This window comes from Drosophila navojoa, chromosome 3 (assembly GCF_054131105.1).
Source record: "Drosophila navojoa isolate 15081-1374.11 chromosome 3, UAZ_NAV_1.0, whole genome shotgun sequence".
Taxonomy (NCBI): Eukaryota; Metazoa; Arthropoda; class Insecta; order Diptera; family Drosophilidae; genus Drosophila; species Drosophila navojoa.
In genome coordinates this window covers 17,771,293-17,788,154 of record NC_142891.1, presented here as the reverse complement: position 1 = coordinate 17,788,154, position 16,862 = coordinate 17,771,293, and the positions used below count along the sequence as shown (strand labels likewise).

At 39.5% G+C, this 16,862-nt stretch overlaps 2 protein-coding genes across 2 annotated transcripts; one reads left to right on the top strand and one right to left on the bottom strand.

Moving 5' to 3' along the window:
* Positions 1-336: 336 nt before the first annotated feature.
* On the bottom strand, positions 337-9,117 carry LOC108658504 (uncharacterized). The gene is made up of 4 exons (XM_030385481.2): positions 8,352-9,117; positions 2,677-3,283; positions 2,325-2,621; positions 337-1,656 (listed from the first exon to the last, which is right to left on the bottom strand). The coding sequence occupies exons 2-4, from the start codon at positions 3,164-3,166 to the stop codon at positions 620-622; spliced, it is 1,824 nt and encodes a 607-aa protein (XP_030241341.1). The 5' UTR covers positions 3,167-3,283; positions 8,352-9,117; the 3' UTR covers positions 337-619.
* A 318-nt stretch (positions 9,118-9,435) lies between these two features.
* mon2 (Mon2 homolog, regulator of endosome-to-Golgi trafficking) lies at positions 9,436-16,269 on the top strand. Its single transcript, XM_030385477.2, has 12 exons — positions 9,436-9,803; positions 10,099-10,230; positions 10,291-10,854; positions 10,917-11,515; positions 11,572-12,002; positions 12,073-12,788; positions 12,849-13,187; positions 13,245-13,889; positions 13,955-14,136; positions 14,196-15,305; positions 15,365-15,447; positions 15,509-16,269. The coding sequence occupies exons 1-12, from the start codon at positions 9,678-9,680 to the stop codon at positions 15,685-15,687; spliced, it is 5,106 nt and encodes a 1,701-aa protein (XP_030241337.1). The 5' UTR covers positions 9,436-9,677; the 3' UTR covers positions 15,688-16,269.
* Positions 16,270-16,862: the final 593 nt, after the last annotated feature.

Sequence of the window (16,862 nt, the reverse complement as noted above, 5' to 3'; positions counted from 1 at the left end):
ATGAATTTACTAAGGATGGTTGTGAATATCGCCGCTTTAATCGATATCATATCACTAGTATTTTTGTGGCGGTTCAATAAGGGCACTCAGTATAAACCGAAATATGACATAACTAATCGACTATCGAACTTGCGTGAATCACCGCTCAAATTTTTGAAATACATACGTAGCTCTTTTCCATTAAAAACTGTTTGCAACTAAATGAAGCAGACATTTCATTCTAGATTTAAACACAATTTGCTATACTTAAAAGAGCTGCCTTTTTATATTTCCAAAAAAATAAAAAGAAACACAGGTGACCACAATAGACCATAATTTTCTTTGAGACTGTTTCGATTTGTTTTTTTCATTTGCGTTAACATACTTATTAACAGAATTATAGCTAATTATTAGATAATTAATTAATGGCATTTATAATGCTACAATTAAGCTACAAAACATAACGTAATTAAAAACAAATGTGATAGTACATTAAAAATCGTATGCATTTAACACGAGTATATATAAGATATAGATACATACTTCTAATACTTAATATACTAAGATATTTACTATTTGCTGCCACTAGCTGCCTTTTCTTTCGCTTTAAACATTAAATTCACAGCTTAAACCTAAAATACTATTTACATTTCGTGGCCTGGTCCAGCAGCTTCTTCCACAGATCGAATTGTTCATTCGATTTGATCATATGGACGCTAATTGCATTTCTTATATTGCATGGATTAAACGATATACGACGATTGACAAACTCAGTCACATGCATACGCTCAATGCCCAAACTCTGTGCCACAATTCCTGTAGTGAAGACGTCCTCCAGCTTCAGATAGACGGTCTTCAATGATCTAACATATAGATCATGAACTATTGACCCTGTCATTACATAAGCAGGTCCCGTTGTGAACGACGGAAATACAGACGCAGGAAATTGATCAGTCGATACGTAGTACTTTGATTTCTTATTACGTATGGGCTTCCACTTCTTGGCCAAACGACCGTAGATCGCGCGCTTTTGCTTGTGCTTCTCAAGTTGTGTGAGAAAATTCAGTAGCTTGGGCACATTGATAAACATGTCATCATCTGTTTTCAATATATATTTGGCACTCGAACAATGTTGATCGGTCCATTCCAACGATGAGATTGTCTTTAGCGTTAGATTATTGTACGAATCAATAAAGTTGCCACGTATTAGATCCCCAAACAGATAATTCTCCTGGCTTAAAGCCGCATTAACTGTCTCGTTTGTGCCACGACCCAAAACAAAGGCCAAGCTTATATCTCTTCTTGTTCCATAATGTCCCCATGTTTGGCGTATGGACATCCGAGCATCTGCATGAGTCTGAGCAGAGGTGATCAGGATAAGTAGGCGAGTATTTAATCCATTTGAAGGACATATACGTTCCACATCTATTTCCTCATTTAGATGACCGCTCTCATAGATTCTCTCTGCTGGAATGCCTTTTGAGGGGTCCATGGGACTATTTGATGGTTTGTTGTTGATAGATTTGGGTTTTGGCTTAACTGTCGGCGCCTTCTTTTTGCTCTCCTCCTCTGCGATCACTTTTACGGGCATTACAGCGTAAAAGCCAACAGGGCCATTGTTATTATCCAGCAAATTTAATTGCACGTCCTCAATCAAACCAGGTTGATTGGTCTTATCTGTAAATAAATGGGGAAAAAAAGTGAGTAATTGCTGGGGAAAATCAATTATAATATATTTTTTATATATATATATAATATAAATATCTATATACTTTATGGAGCATGGGCACGTCATGTGCGCTGTTGTATAATATGCAAACAAATAAGCCGAACCTTTCTTTGTCGGACCCTCCATTTACAACCGTTAAGGAAATGCGATACTTCGCACTGTATGCCAATTAGAATGCAAACAAAAGCTAACGAAACGACAGACGTTTCAGTTAATGAGCAATGGGTGGATGTAGCTATTGCTGAAAGGTGCTTACGTGCCCTTGCGAATAAGTTTATATTAACAGACTTTTTGTACTCAAAAAAGGCAATTAAACACCTTCGATTATTTTTGTATTTTGAAAACTTGATGGCCCTAAATATTCTCCTAACTAGATATATGTGAGAATAATCCCTGGGAGATATTTGGTGATTAGGACTGGACAATGTGATATGTAGCAGAGTTCTTAAGTTGAGTTTTGCTAAACATCAACCTGTTTTTAAATAGTTAAAAATGACAGGGTATTTAAAGTTCGACATGACAGAGACATAGATAAATGTTGGTATTTTTTGTTCTATGTCGTTTTTAATTTGCACAAAACAAGCCAACATGCCACGCCCAATATTGGTTAACCAACCCGTACGCTGTTCGCTGGGCGCGGAAGCAGCTGCCGATGGAGCTGCTGGTACTGCTGGGACTGCTGCCGTGTTGATGTTGCTGTTGGGGCTGCTGCTGCTATTAGCTGTCATGTTCTTCAATATCTTATCAGCATTCTCGATGAACTTTTGCAAATTGGATGTGGGTATCATCAGAACCTCAATGTCTGAAGGCGATTGCTGCTGTTGCAGTTGCTGTTGTTGCTGGCCAACAGCAGCCGCTGCTGATTGCTTAGCTTCGCTATTGTTATTGTTGTTGCTGTTAGTGTTGATGTTGCCTGCAATAATGTTTTTAATAAGCAATCGCCAATGACAATTAGTGCACCTACTCACCTGTAATTGCATCAATACTTTGCACATATTGCGGCTCTTCGAGCAGCTCATCGCCTTGATCACTGCCAATCGCTATGGGACTAGCGCCAGCTGCACCTCCATCCAGCAGAGCGTCTTCATCTATGGTGGGCAAACGATGTTGGGGTTTCTTATGCTGTTGTTGTTGTTGTTGTTGTTCCTGTTGCTTTGCCTTATAATTGTTGTTGTTGTTGATACTGTTGCTGATACTGGGTTCCTCTGCGGGCGATAGACCGAATTCGCCTGTATTATTCGACGCCGCCATCAACGGTTGCTGCTGCTGCTGCTGTTGATGTCCAGCTGCTGTCAGCTGTTGCGGCGTCGGCGGCGGCGCTGCTGCATGCATATGCGTTGGCGTTAGCGTCGCAGTCGTTGAGTATGATGCATAAATGAATATTGTGAGTATGACGACAATCAGAACTAGGAGAAAGCGCAAAATGCGCGTATTGTGTATGTTGCCAACAGCAGCCATCTCGAATCTTCCAGTTGTAAATCTCAAATGTTAAGATGAAGTATTGTTCCAAAAACTATTAGCTTCTATCTATGTTATACGCGCTTTGCTTAGTACGGGCCAACGAACGTGAAGCGACTGCAACGAAAGATAAACAAGAATACTTAGTTCACAAAAGGAAATTATAAACATACACGCGCGCACATAATATACATACATACATACATACATGTGTATGTTGTTTTTAAAAAACAACTTCATTATTTCGCGTGGCTGTGTGTGCGTGTCAAGTGTTTGACGGAAATAAGCACAGAGAGCGCGCCTAAGAATTCAAAAACAACGTTGGAATAACATTTTGCATTCTTCTTCTCCAGTTCTGTTCTTGTAATTATCGAGTTGGGTGTTATTTATCTTATCTTTTCTGCGTGGGCGAACTATTTGTGTACGAGCATACAATTGACAATTCGATAAATCTTAACAGTGATGAGTCTTTGCTTTACATATCGTTAACTGAGCTACCTCAAGCCTTTGTGTACCGCTTCGGTTGGATTTGATACGCTTCAGTCAGACTACTATTTCACACGACTTCATTAATAACTGTGTACAATTTTGTACTTTGACTGCTTTGGTTAATTCGAGCCGATAAATAAGTTAACTCAACAATTGGCAAATCAATTACTTTCAGTACTGATTTTACTATTGGTTCTCTAATCTAATCATAATTTACCACCTGCCTAAATCGCTATTTATTATTGCTAAAAATGTGTACTTAAGCTCCATCAAATATAATTCCATGAATTCAACGATTAAAGTATAAAACGAAATTTTTTCGATTTTGACTGGTAAAGCTTTGATAAGAACGACTATTTAATATATACTTTTTTTTAACAATTTCTCATACTTGAGCAGATTTTGTTCTTGTCAAACTAACAAACTTGTTGGTTGTCAAAGGGAAATGAACATTTCGTTTATCGTCTAGATTTTTTTCTGCTTCAAATGTTAATTGGCCGCAGATTAGGAAAACTAAAAAAAATATTCGCTTTAATTAGTTTACTTATCGAGCACTTACGAAAACTCATTTCTTTCAAACATTAACGTTAGAAACTTCCATTAACAGTTTTGCTTTATCTTCTTTTTGTTTTAGTAATAAAATTTTGTTTAAATAAATATACAAAACACGTTTTCTGACGCATACAGAGCAAATTATTTGACTTGAACATTAAATTTGCTGAAGATGAAGATTTTAGCTGCTGCGGTACTGCCCTCATGCTAATGAGGTGGACAAATGTTGCAAATGCGCATAAATAACCACCGCATCGGTGTTGGAAGTTTAGCTTGATTCACGACAAAATCGGCGGCAGCCTGAGGTGTGTATAAAACAATATTATTATTATTATTTTTTATCCAACCAGTTATCTTTATTGCCAAATGCAATGTGGTTAATATCCAAATAGCCACATTCAAGGAGTAAAAACAGTGAAGCGTAGTTAAAAGCCAACTTAACCTAGCCTATACAAAATAAAATTCTGATCATCAAAAAACCAGCTTTTTTCTTGCTTCTCAAGAGCTGACAGTGCTGGTCAGTAAGCATCCACATTTGTTGCTACGCTGCGCTGTTTTGCATGCGCAGAGAGATAATAAAATTAACTTTTTCAGAAAAGCTAAAAAAATTCTTGACCCATTTCGAACTCAGAAGTTGAAGCTGAAGTGATTTCGTCGATTGTTATTGTAGCTCCACATACATACGCAAACACACTTGACTTGCCTTGAACCAGATACTTCAGATTAGAAATCAGGTATCTGAAAGCTACCGTAATATAAGCTAAATCATTTTCAATCAGTCAAATGCGAATTGCCTGGCCTATCGCTAGAGATTATAGATTTCAGTTGCATTTATCGCGACTTGACAAGCTCCACTGTTAGTTGGAACGGTACAATTTATCGCTCAAGTTGATTTCACTACAATAATGAGACATAAATATGTATATAAACTATTTATATTTATAAATATATACATGTGCCATTAGAAAACTTGTTTAATTGTCAAGAGGGCTTTCAAATGTTAATAATAGGTGTGACTTATTTTTAGTATCATTTCCTCTGCTGACCTCCATTAAAAAAGTAGGAACCTGTTTAACGACGGACGTCAAAACCTAGAAGACCGAAAGCGTAGTTTCTTATTCATAACAATCGATAAAAATGCTGTTAAGAAAGTTTTACAGTAGTCACTCATGCAGTGGAACTTATGAAATAGACATATTACAAATTTCATTGAATACAAATTCGTAGATCATCACCTTTTATCACAATACAAATTAACGTTCCAATTATTTGCAAAGTGTAATCATTCAAAAAGAAATATAATATGGTATATTTCTTTTCAAGTAATGTTGATTGTAATGTGTTTCGCTTTTTATTATCTCGAAATTCGATTGGTGTTAATTGCTATACCCCTACCGTAAAAAGTGAAATCTTCTGGCATGACGTATCAGTAATATATATAGATATAGATAACTGGTCAGTGTCTGGGCGTCTTTATCTAATCGAATGCCAAATTAAAGAACTCATTAAAAACAAGTCAAATACCTGAACATATCTCTCCGATTCGTTGTTCTTTACACTCTAATCGCAAGTGAACTAGTATATAATGCAACTAAGAAACTGGATTATTATGCAAAATATTCTTTTTCAACTTTTTTAATATACTGATAACGAGTTCGATTTTGGTAAATAAATTTTCCATAATGAAATTTAGCAATCAGGCAAGCAATCAATCAATCAAACATAACAATAAGGTATTTAGTTAATAGTTTAGTCATTTTTGATGACATTCCCTAAATTTTTTTTATAAAAACCGATACACTTCCGAGAATGCATAACAGCCAATAGGCAAGTTTTCATCGTCATACTTGATGAACTTAGGTTATAAAGTGTCTAGAAGTTACCAATATTGACATCAAATTGTCAAGTGCTTAATTCTAACAGACAAATATTACCCAATCTACCCACTTTTCACTTTGTGACGATGAGAAAACCCCGTTTCTTAATTAGACACAACTAATATATGTATATAGATGATTCAATATACAGTTGTTATTAAAAGACTACGTATAAGACAGCAAAGACAACTTTGTTTTAAGATTTAAGATTGTTTATGGTGTTTTCTTTGACGCACTCTTTGCCATTTAGCCTCTTATCACAGAAGAGCAAATGAAAATCCCAAGACGAGTTCTAAACTGAAACGTAAATCCCTACGCAAACAGTTTCCATGGCAAAACTAATAATCAGCATTGTATTGGAGACCGCAGCGTGACGCGCTTAAATTCCGACATTTAAAAAGCGAAAGTGATACATGCTATATATATATAATTATATTAAATTATATTATACATTATAAGTAGTAGATTAGACTGCTGAAATTTCATCTCGCATGGTGAGTCATCTGCGCTGATAAGGCCTTTAGTTAGGCACCTGCCTGCCGGCACTGCATACAATATGCTAATCAATAGAATACTTCCGGTCTGCCCGACATGCTGTGCCCCAACATAATCAACGGACCATACCAATTAGTTCTCTCCTTATCAGTTGGCTACACTCATAGTACTGAGAACAATATAGAACGAAATTATATTGTTTAGCTACTATAAATACAGTATATACATGAACATATAATTTTGTATGTTATTCAGCAGAATTACATACCATTCTCCCTGCATACGAATGCTTATAGCATCTATATTTTTAAATTCGAATACAAAATTCATAGAGTGTAACAACAAATATGTTTCATTATAGATATCGAATTTTTTATTGTGAAACTTTTCATCTCTATTCAAACTAAACTGAATCGTGTTTTCGAATTAATTCGCATGCCAATTACCAAAAATTATTGTATAGACTCTAATTAAATTCGCTATGTAAAGAAAGAAAACCTCCAAAACGTGTGTTTTTTTTATATATATACATTTTTGTATGTATATATAATTAAAGAATGTGTTCAGTGTAAAGCTTTTGAAATGAGCTCTGGAACAGTGTCGAATTGCGATAGATATGTTAAAATTTACAATTATTATTTAACGCGCTGTTAAGTTACAACAATTGTAGAAATATATTACATCACATGAATATAAGTAAATATATATCATCATAGATACATATGTATGTATGTACATATATGTATGTACATATAGCTAGCACAGCATTGCTTTTGCTTCTCTTCTTGAAATTGTACAAAAACTATGGACCCTGATAAGTACATTGAACCGCAGATAATCGACGGTTATACTGACAAAACGGGTTTCCTACTAAACTAAGAAAAACTACAAAAAATAGGAGAGAAAAAATCTTCGGCTGGACTATGTTGCTATCAATCAAAGTCGCATCAAAAATGCCAAAAAGAGGGCGTTGACCAGCGTTAGCTGTTGATATTACATATTTATCTATAATAATATATGTATGTATGTATAGCTGATCAGCTAGCTCTATGCAAAGCATTTCCGTCTAGCTGAATCAAACCTTTGCTCCCAATATTGAATAGTTTGGCAATACAAAAAATTGAATAAAATGCGAACAACAAAAAACACTATTACTCAATTTTTCAAAAGACAAAACAGAAAGAAAAAAAATTAAACATTATGCTTATGTTAATAAATTAAACAATCAACTAAGTGAGAGGTGCTGTAGACAAGGCTGATCGACTAGTAGATACCATGCAAAACATTGATATCTATGCTTTTAGCTAAGGCTTAGGCAAATAGCTTTAAACTATGTAATAGGTACATAACCTTTAAAAGTTTTACCTTTAAAAGTTTTATATTATTTAAGCTCCTAAATTGTTATTTATCGAAATAATAAACTTACTTCATTTAAGGTTTTCCCAAAACTTTGACACAGATAGAAACAGCTTTATCAACTGAGCTCGAAGTAGATCATGTAAATACATACATATATGCATATACACATACATACATATACGTATCGATATCTTCCTCTATCAGTTACCGAAATACTTCCACATCATCATTATACCCCACAAAATTATTTTGCAATAGTTACAGAGTATGAAATGTATAAAAAAAAAAAAACAACGCAGTCATCGTTTGGCCCATTGCATTATCACTGGCCCTCATCCATCTACCCACCTTCTCCCTTCCCTCTCTTCTTCTTCCTCGCTTACTCATTGTATCTCTCTCACACACTAACTTACCTGCAGCAGCTTAGTCGCGACGCCAACGTCAGCGTCAACGTCAACTTGACGAGTAAATTTGTTAATTGAAGCAGCGACTGAGACAACGGCGTCAGCGTCAACGCCAACGGCAGCGTTAGCCAGAAGACAGCGACAAAGTCGTCGGCGTTGGGTCTGTGGCTATGGCTATTGTTGGACCAGGGTCAAGCATAATTACTAGATGGCCTGTTCTCTTCCTTTTTTTATATCAGCTATTTTTAGTGTTTGCTCATTATTAATTAACGTTTTGTTGACAATGCACATACATATATATAAAACAAGAATTATGACAATAATTTGTTGCGTTGAATCGCCTTGGCAGCCTCAACTCGAGTATTTGTTTTGACAAAATTTATTGTCAGTTGGCTTTCAAGCTGTTTCATTAGTCATTCAGGCCAGGCACTACAGCAACAACAAAAGCACAGTCTAAGCGTTTATTTCTGTGTATGCAAAGGTTTCGCGAGTTTTTTTGTTGGCTTTTTATTTTAGTTGCTGCTTGGTTTTTTGACTATTTTCGGTTGTTTTATATGGATTATGACACTTTTGTTGGTTTATGCACTTTATCGCGAACACGTATGCAATCAAATGCCTTTAGAATTTAGGGTTTTAATCTCATTAAAATGAATCTCAAATACAGTTTTTTTGTTTACTCCGCGATTCGTCGTCAACGGGTGCTGCGAGTCGGCCGTGCTCGTCCGCTGGTCGTGCTGTTGTGCTTCTTCTTGCGTTTTCTACTAATAATTGTAATCACCCTGTTACGAATAACAGCTTGCATAACAGGGATGTGTTAATCTGTTAAACTGTTGTCAGACTGTTAATAACAGTATCATATACTAATTATTTAATTTATTTCTTATATTCAAAAATACCTTGTCATTTTGCAATAGCATACCAATGAATTTTATATTATAAAATTTAACAAATTTATGGCGTTATGGCCCAATACTATTTGCAACATTAAAAATATATAAATATAATTCCTATTGCATTTTGCAAATAAGACAACAGCTGCTCAACTGTTTACATGTCCGAACACCAGCGCAATTGCACTTATCGATAAACTGTGTACGTCAGCTGCAGCTGTCAGTAACGATTCACAAAAATTTTTCAACACCCGACGTTGTTATTGTGCTCGCCTGCGTACAATTGTTTGGTTCATATATAAGCGTAAAGTGAGATTAGGCGCATGTGTTTTTAGCGTAGTTGTTGTAGTTAAATGTTGAATACATATAATGCGCTAAGTGTCGCGTTTATACAACAAGCACACAACAGCAGTTGAAACGGAACAAAAAAAAGTCGCGTATAACTATGTCATTTGTGGGCGGCGGGGTGGTGGGCGGTGGCACCGATGTGCATAAATTTGTTGAGGCCCTGCAGGCAGACTTCAAGACGCTCTCACTTGAAACCAAGAAGAAGTACCCGCAAATAAAAGAGGTAAGTGGCTGAGCTTAGCTCAGGGTCAGCTGCTGTTGCCTCCAGCTTAAATCCGCTGACGTGTGCATCATAACGGCAATTTGTCATACGGTGGTTGTTTTGTGGGCTGCAAGGAGTCTTAGTGGGGGAGGGGTGCATGGGTGCGTCTCCTCTGTGCACCTGTGTGTGTACGACGCAATTATGAAATTGCTATCAGGCCAACCGGTCAGCAATAAAAGGAAATTAAATTGAATTTTTTTATGATAATTGAGTTAATTGATTTGTCAATGGTTATTAAGTTACGTTTTTCTTGCAGGCATGCGAGGAGGCAATCTCAAAACTATGCACCGCTGGCAGCAGCCAACAAAATTCGGTTTACTACACCGTCAATCAGATACTCTATCCCCTCGTGCAAGGCTGCGAAACAAAAGACTTGAAAATTATCAAGGTGAGTCATTCATCATCGTCGCATAGTTCCACCACTGTTACCTGTTTTGTTTGTTTATAGTTCTGCCTGGGTATGATGCAACGTCTGATTACACAGCAGGTAGTCGATCAGAAGGGCGCTTTGTATATCACAAATGCACTGTGGACACTAATGGAGCACAACATTGAGGAAGTGAAGGTGTTGCAAACGGTGACGTTGCTACTAACAACCAATCTGGTGGTACATGGCGACACGCTGGCCAAGGCACTGGTCTTGTGTTTTCGCTTGCACTATACCAAGAATCCAACGATTGTTAACACAGCAGGTGCAACCATACGGCAGCTAGTCTCATTGGTCTTTGAGCGCGTTTATCTGGAGAAAGATTCCGTGCACAATCTGCAGCCACAACAACAACAGCAGCCACCGCAGCAATCTGGTTCGAATAGCCCCGACACCGATGCCAATAGCAGCACCCAGGATGGGCAAACTTTTGCAACGGATGCATTTCATCTGTTCCAGGATCTGGTGCAGCTGGTCAATGCGGAGCAACCCTTCTGGCTGCTGGGCATGACAGAAATGACGCGAACCTTTGGCCTTGAGCTGCTAGAAGCAGTTCTCAGCAACTTTAGCGCTGTATTTCATGAGGTTAGCTGATTCTTACGATGATTATATATGCATATTATAAATACATCTCTTCTCCTTTGCAGAACCAAGAGTTTCGCTTGCTCTTGAAAGAACGGGTGTGTGCTTTGGTCATTAAACTATTTTCGCCGAATGTTAAACATCGCCAGTTGCCAGCGCCGAGCAATGGCACAGCGTCAGTGCCCGTGGACAAGCCACTGTTTCCCATAAGCATGCGTTTGCTTCGCTTGGTGGCCATATTGATACAAAAGTATCATACAATATTGGTTACCGAGTGCGAGATATTTTTGTCGCTGATCATTAAATTCTTGGATCCTGACAAGCCGCATTGGCAGCGTGCATTAGCTCTGGAGGTGATTCACAAGCTGGTGACACGATCCACGTTGATTGCTTTCTTCTGCAAATCGTACGATTTAAAGAATCACGCAACGCATATTGTACACGACATGATTGCCGCCATGGGTAGCTATGTGCGTTACTCACTGATCAATGCATCAGCTGTGCTGAGCAATGGTGGACAGCAGGCAATCGGAGCGTCCGGACAGCAGCCAAGTACATTGGCGGCATTGTCTAGTGGAGGGAACAATCAGTGCGGCTTTATGTTCCGTGGCGCCTATCTGCCTTTGGTGGCCAGCTTTGCGCCCGGATTACCAAAGGCTGTCTAGTAAGCAACAGCAGCAGCAGTAGTAGTCTTATGTAATTAACGAATTTATTTTTTAGTTTGGAAATGCTGGATAAACTGGATGCGCCGAACATACCCGATAGCTATGGCATTTCCGTGGCATATGCGATTCTGTTGGATATAACCCGTTCCATTGGTGGAGTTATTCAGCGCACACCGGAATTGCATCCCACACACAATATGGCCATTATTACGGACGAGGAGTATAAGCCATTGTGTTTACAATTGATAAATTCCAGCTGGTCTGGGTTGCTAAGCGCATTCATTCCGCTGGTGGAAACGTCCATCGATGAGGGCACCACCGAGAACATTTTGAAAGCCATGCAGAACTATGCAGCACTTTGTGGCATGTTGCAGCAGCTTCAGCCACGCGATGCATTTATAATGGCCATGTGTCGCGCCTCCTTTCCACCTCACTATGCCGTATCCATATTTGCCAATAGCGCACAGCCAGACGTTGACCTCAGATGTATGCATTATATATTTATATTTATTTGTATATTGAAAATAAGAATGTTTTCTCTGTATATTATTGACAGGCCACACGCGCAACGGCAGCCAGGATCTGAGCAGTCAGTTTATTAACAGCTGCAACGCCGATGGCGGCGACTTTCGTCCACAGATTGTGGCAGTGGGCACTCCGTTGCCCAGCGCCTCGTTGCCGCACAGCGTGATGCAGGCTCCTGTGATGTTGACCAACAAGAATCTGCAATGCATGCGTGCGATTCTGTTGCTGGCCCACAACAATGGCAGTATTTTGGGCACGTCATGGCACATCGTGCTGCAGACGCTGCAGCATTTGGTATGGATATTGGGCCTGAAGCCCTCGACGGGCGGCAGCTTGCAGGCGATGCCCAAGCCCGCCGTGGAAGCCAACGTGGGCATACAGACGGCCGTGATGGCCGATTTGCCTGTGCTGTCGCAAATGATTGGCCAACTGTTCGAATCGAGCCAGTGTCTAGATGATGTCGCCCTGCATCATTTAATTGATGCACTGTGCAAACTCTCCCACGAGGCCATGGAGCTGGCCTATGCCAATCGTGAGCCGTCGCTCTTCGCTGTCGCCAAGCTGATGGAAACCGGACTGGTGAATATGCCACGCATCGAGGTGCTCTGGCGACCGCTTACCAATCACCTGCTCGAGGTATGCCAGCATCGGCATATACGCATGCGTGAATGGGGCGTTGAGGCAATAACTTATCTGGTTAAATCAGCGTTGCAATTCAAGCACAAGCAGCCGCTCAAAGAGAATTTGGTAGGTGGAACTACTATAAATCAAATTATTGTATATTAATTTATATTCCTACACTCATAGGAATTGCAAACGATGTTGCTAAGTCCACTCTCTGAGCTGTCCACTGTTATGCATGCGGATGTACGTCAGCGCCAATTGGATTGCGTGCTCCAGATTCTGAATACAGCTGGAGAGATATTGTCGTTTGGCTGGCCTGCTATAATCGAGATAATTGGCGCTGTTAATGACCACCACGGAGAGCCGCTGATACGCACTGCTTTCCAATGCCTGCAGCTCGTCATTACCGATTTTCTGACGGTCATGCCTTGGCGTTGTCTGCCTCTATGCATCAGTACAGCAGCAAAATTTGGTTCCCAGACACAGGAGCTAAATATTTCATTGACGGCCATTGGACTCATGGTAAGGGATTGGGGTCCTAGTCATTGGATTACTTATTGATTTGCCGTTATTTTGCAGTGGAATATCTCCGACTTTTTCAATCAAAACCAGGATAAATTGATGTCTACACAGCTTGAGGATGTGGCCATACTGCCGGACTTTCCAGGCACCCTGAAAATGCCACAGTTTGACAAACTGTGGATGTGCCTGTACGCCAAGCTGGGTGAGCTGTGCGTCGATTTACGGCCAGCGGTGCGCAAGTCAGCGGGTCAGACACTGTTCTCCACAATTGCGGCGCATGGTTCTCTGCTTAACCCACCCACCTGGCAGGCTTTGGTGTGGCAGGTGCTCTTCCCATTGCTGGACAACGTGCGTGCTCTAAGCAGCTCGGCCAGCAACGAGAAGGTGGACGCCAGTGGCAATATACTGATACACCATTCGCGTAACACCGCCCAAAAGCAGTGGGCCGAAACGCAGGTTTTAACCCTGTCTGGCGTTTGTCGGGTGTTCAACACTAAACGTGAGCTGCTTCAAGTGCTGGGGGATTTCGAACGTGCTTGGTCGCTAATACTGGAGTTCATTCAAAATGCGGCGCTGAGCAAGAATGGTGAAGTTTCTCTGGCGGCACTCAAGTCGCTGCAGGAAATTATGTACCATAACAGCACGGACCGTGGCCTCAAGGAGGGTCAGTCTGCACGGCAGCAGGATGAAGAGATCTGGAATGTATGTCGGGCTAGAAGATAGAAGATATTTCTGTAACCTACTTAATGTACATATATATTTAACAGATTGCCTGGAACATATGGCTGAGCATTGGCATGGAGAGCACTAAAATGTCAGCGACTTCAAGATATCTGCCCGGCGTGGGTGGCAGCGGCGATAGCCAGGAGGACTTTTACATACCAAGTCAGGCATTTCTCACGGCACTTATACAAATATTTCCCGCTATCTTTCAGCACATTCAAAGCAGGTGAGTTAAATGGATTACGTACTACTTGGAAGACTTACCTCATTCGTTACTAACTTTAGATTCAGCGCATCGGACTTTGACAAGTTCTGCACCGTGCTGACCAATGCTGTCTGCATACCCGTCCAAACGGATGCCGTTCCTTACATCATGTCCACTGTGTCGGACACTTTGCTGACCCCGCTGCATGATGGCATACTGGAGTGCATGGACCTGATACAAAAGGAAGCCATTAGGCAGGATGTGGAGTCTGACTCGAGCATACGCCAATTGATACCCGCCATCTTTCGTCAGCTGCTGATTTTCAGCAAATTCGCCTGTGCGCCGCCCACGTTTCAGCAGAATGTGGAGCACAACAAATATGGAAAATCGGCCAATCTTTATGCGAATAATGCCTCTGTCGAGGTGGTCAGCATGAATTATATACCGTTTGGCGAAAAATCCATTAGCATTTGTGTGAAGCTATACCAAAGTACAGCCACCGAGGAGTCGGTGGTGCAGGAGCAGATATTGCATGACATTGTCAAGGCCCTGCGCACTCCGTTGGCCATGAAGTACAAGTGTCTATCCTCGAGTACCTGGAAGCTGGCCATATCCAGCTTGATAAGCGTATTGCACACTGGCTTAAAAGTGGCGCGCGCTAAGCCGCAACATTTTGCCAGCCTGTGGGACGACTTGGCCGATACACTTGACAAATTTCTATTTCCGGTCAATGTGTGCACCATCGAGGATCGTGGTCTCGAGGAGATTGTGCTCGATGAGACCATAGATTGTCAGGTGATTGAGCTGCTGCGCGATGAGGTATTGCCCTTTGCACACGAGATGCCGCATCAGTTCATCATGCAAATTGTGGTGTTGTTGAACAAAGGCTCCATTCACTCGGCTTCGGATAGCAACATTTGCTACGAATCGGACTGGAAGCTCCGCGAAATCTTTGCCAAAACCTGTTTCGAGACGCTGCTGCAATTTTCGCTGCTAGAGGATCAGGCCACGGCTACAGCAACCAACAATAATCGTCTAAATGCCAATTTATTGAGTACTGGTGCCCCAGGAGCGGTTAATAAGGACTTTGCTGGGCGACTGGCTGTGACGGCGCTGCTTCATCGTTTTCAAGAGGTGCTCAAGCGCTTTAATGACGATGAACGCCAAAGCGGAAAGTGCCCGCTGCCCAGGTAAATTTTAGATTAGATAAACTTGTACTCGGAGTTGATAATCTTTTCCTATTTTTCAGATTTCGCCTTTCGGAAATTTCCTTTGTGCTAAAAGCTATTGCAACGCTCGTTGTGTCCATGAAGAAAGCGCCAGCATCCAAAGGTATATGCCATAAATTAATCTAACTTAACTGTATTTCAGCTTAAATTTTCATTTTATCCAGTTAATAAGCCCGCCTGGGATTTACTGATCGGCCTGTATCCCTATTTGGTGGACTGTACCACAACAACATCGCCCGAGGTATCCCGTTCGCTGCGAGAGGCTTTGCTGCAGTACACGGACCTACTGCAGGCGCCCAACTACGTCAAGGACAATGCGAATCAATCAAATGGACAGCCATGAAGCAGAATGAAGTGAATTGAATCGTTTTTAGTTTAGGTCAATGTCCTTTTGAGTATATTAATATATTGCTGATTATATTTTACATAATATTATATATATTTATTTTAACTGTGCATAATTTAAAACACAAAAATATGTTATATTTGGTATATATACTTATGTGACCACTTTCCATACCTAAGTCCTTATAAATTTGTAAAAGTATTGTAGTCGAAACTAAGTATATTATATTATATATGCGCAGTAAAAAGCTGTCAAGAGCTTAGCAGCTTGATAGCATAAGATGCCCCTACAAAACTGGTTGGCCAACTAATGCAGCAACCTTATCTCGCACCAAAAAAGCAAATATTTCTTTAGTACCTTGGTAAAACGCTGTTTAATATGATATGATATGACATACATATACATGAATACTTATATTATTTGGTAACTAAACATTGAGCTATGCGAGTAACGAAATTTTTAAAAGAAAACCTACCTAGAAATACAAATAGACTTGCGTGTTATCTGAATCAAATATTAACACTTAATCAGCAACAACTTTGTAGAGACGTTTTTAAATAAAGCAACTATTATTATTATATAATCATATTTTTCATAATAAATTTCTTTTTACAACACTTCCAGCAATTGTAAGATATCAAAACCTTGAAATGCGGAATAAAATATTGCCATATGACGACATATGGAAAAAATGTTTACTGAGAAATCTTACGAATTATTTCTTACTTTAAATTTAAAAAAATCTGCAAAAAAAAGGATCGAGTTTAGAATTCTGCGAACCACAGTTGAGATCTATAAAATGTGTATCTGTTTTCTGTGTTATTTAACTGCATATAATTAAATCAATCAAATTATGATCTTAGAAAATTATACAATAAATAATTCGTACTGAGTTGTTTGTTTTCATGGGACTACATTAGATATTCAATCATCACAGTGTTGAGAAAGTAGAAAAAGATCTGGATTTTAATAAGGTGTACTGCTTACCTCTTGAGCTGTAAAGTGCTGGGGAAACATTTGTCGAGTGCAAAAGATTTTAATCTAAATAAAATTTTTATTTTAATTTGTTTTGTTTTCATTTTAATCGGTATAATAAGTATAATAACATTTTTGTTGTTCTTGTTTTTTGTTTTCAATTATTATTATTTTACCTGTTAATATTAATTATTTTT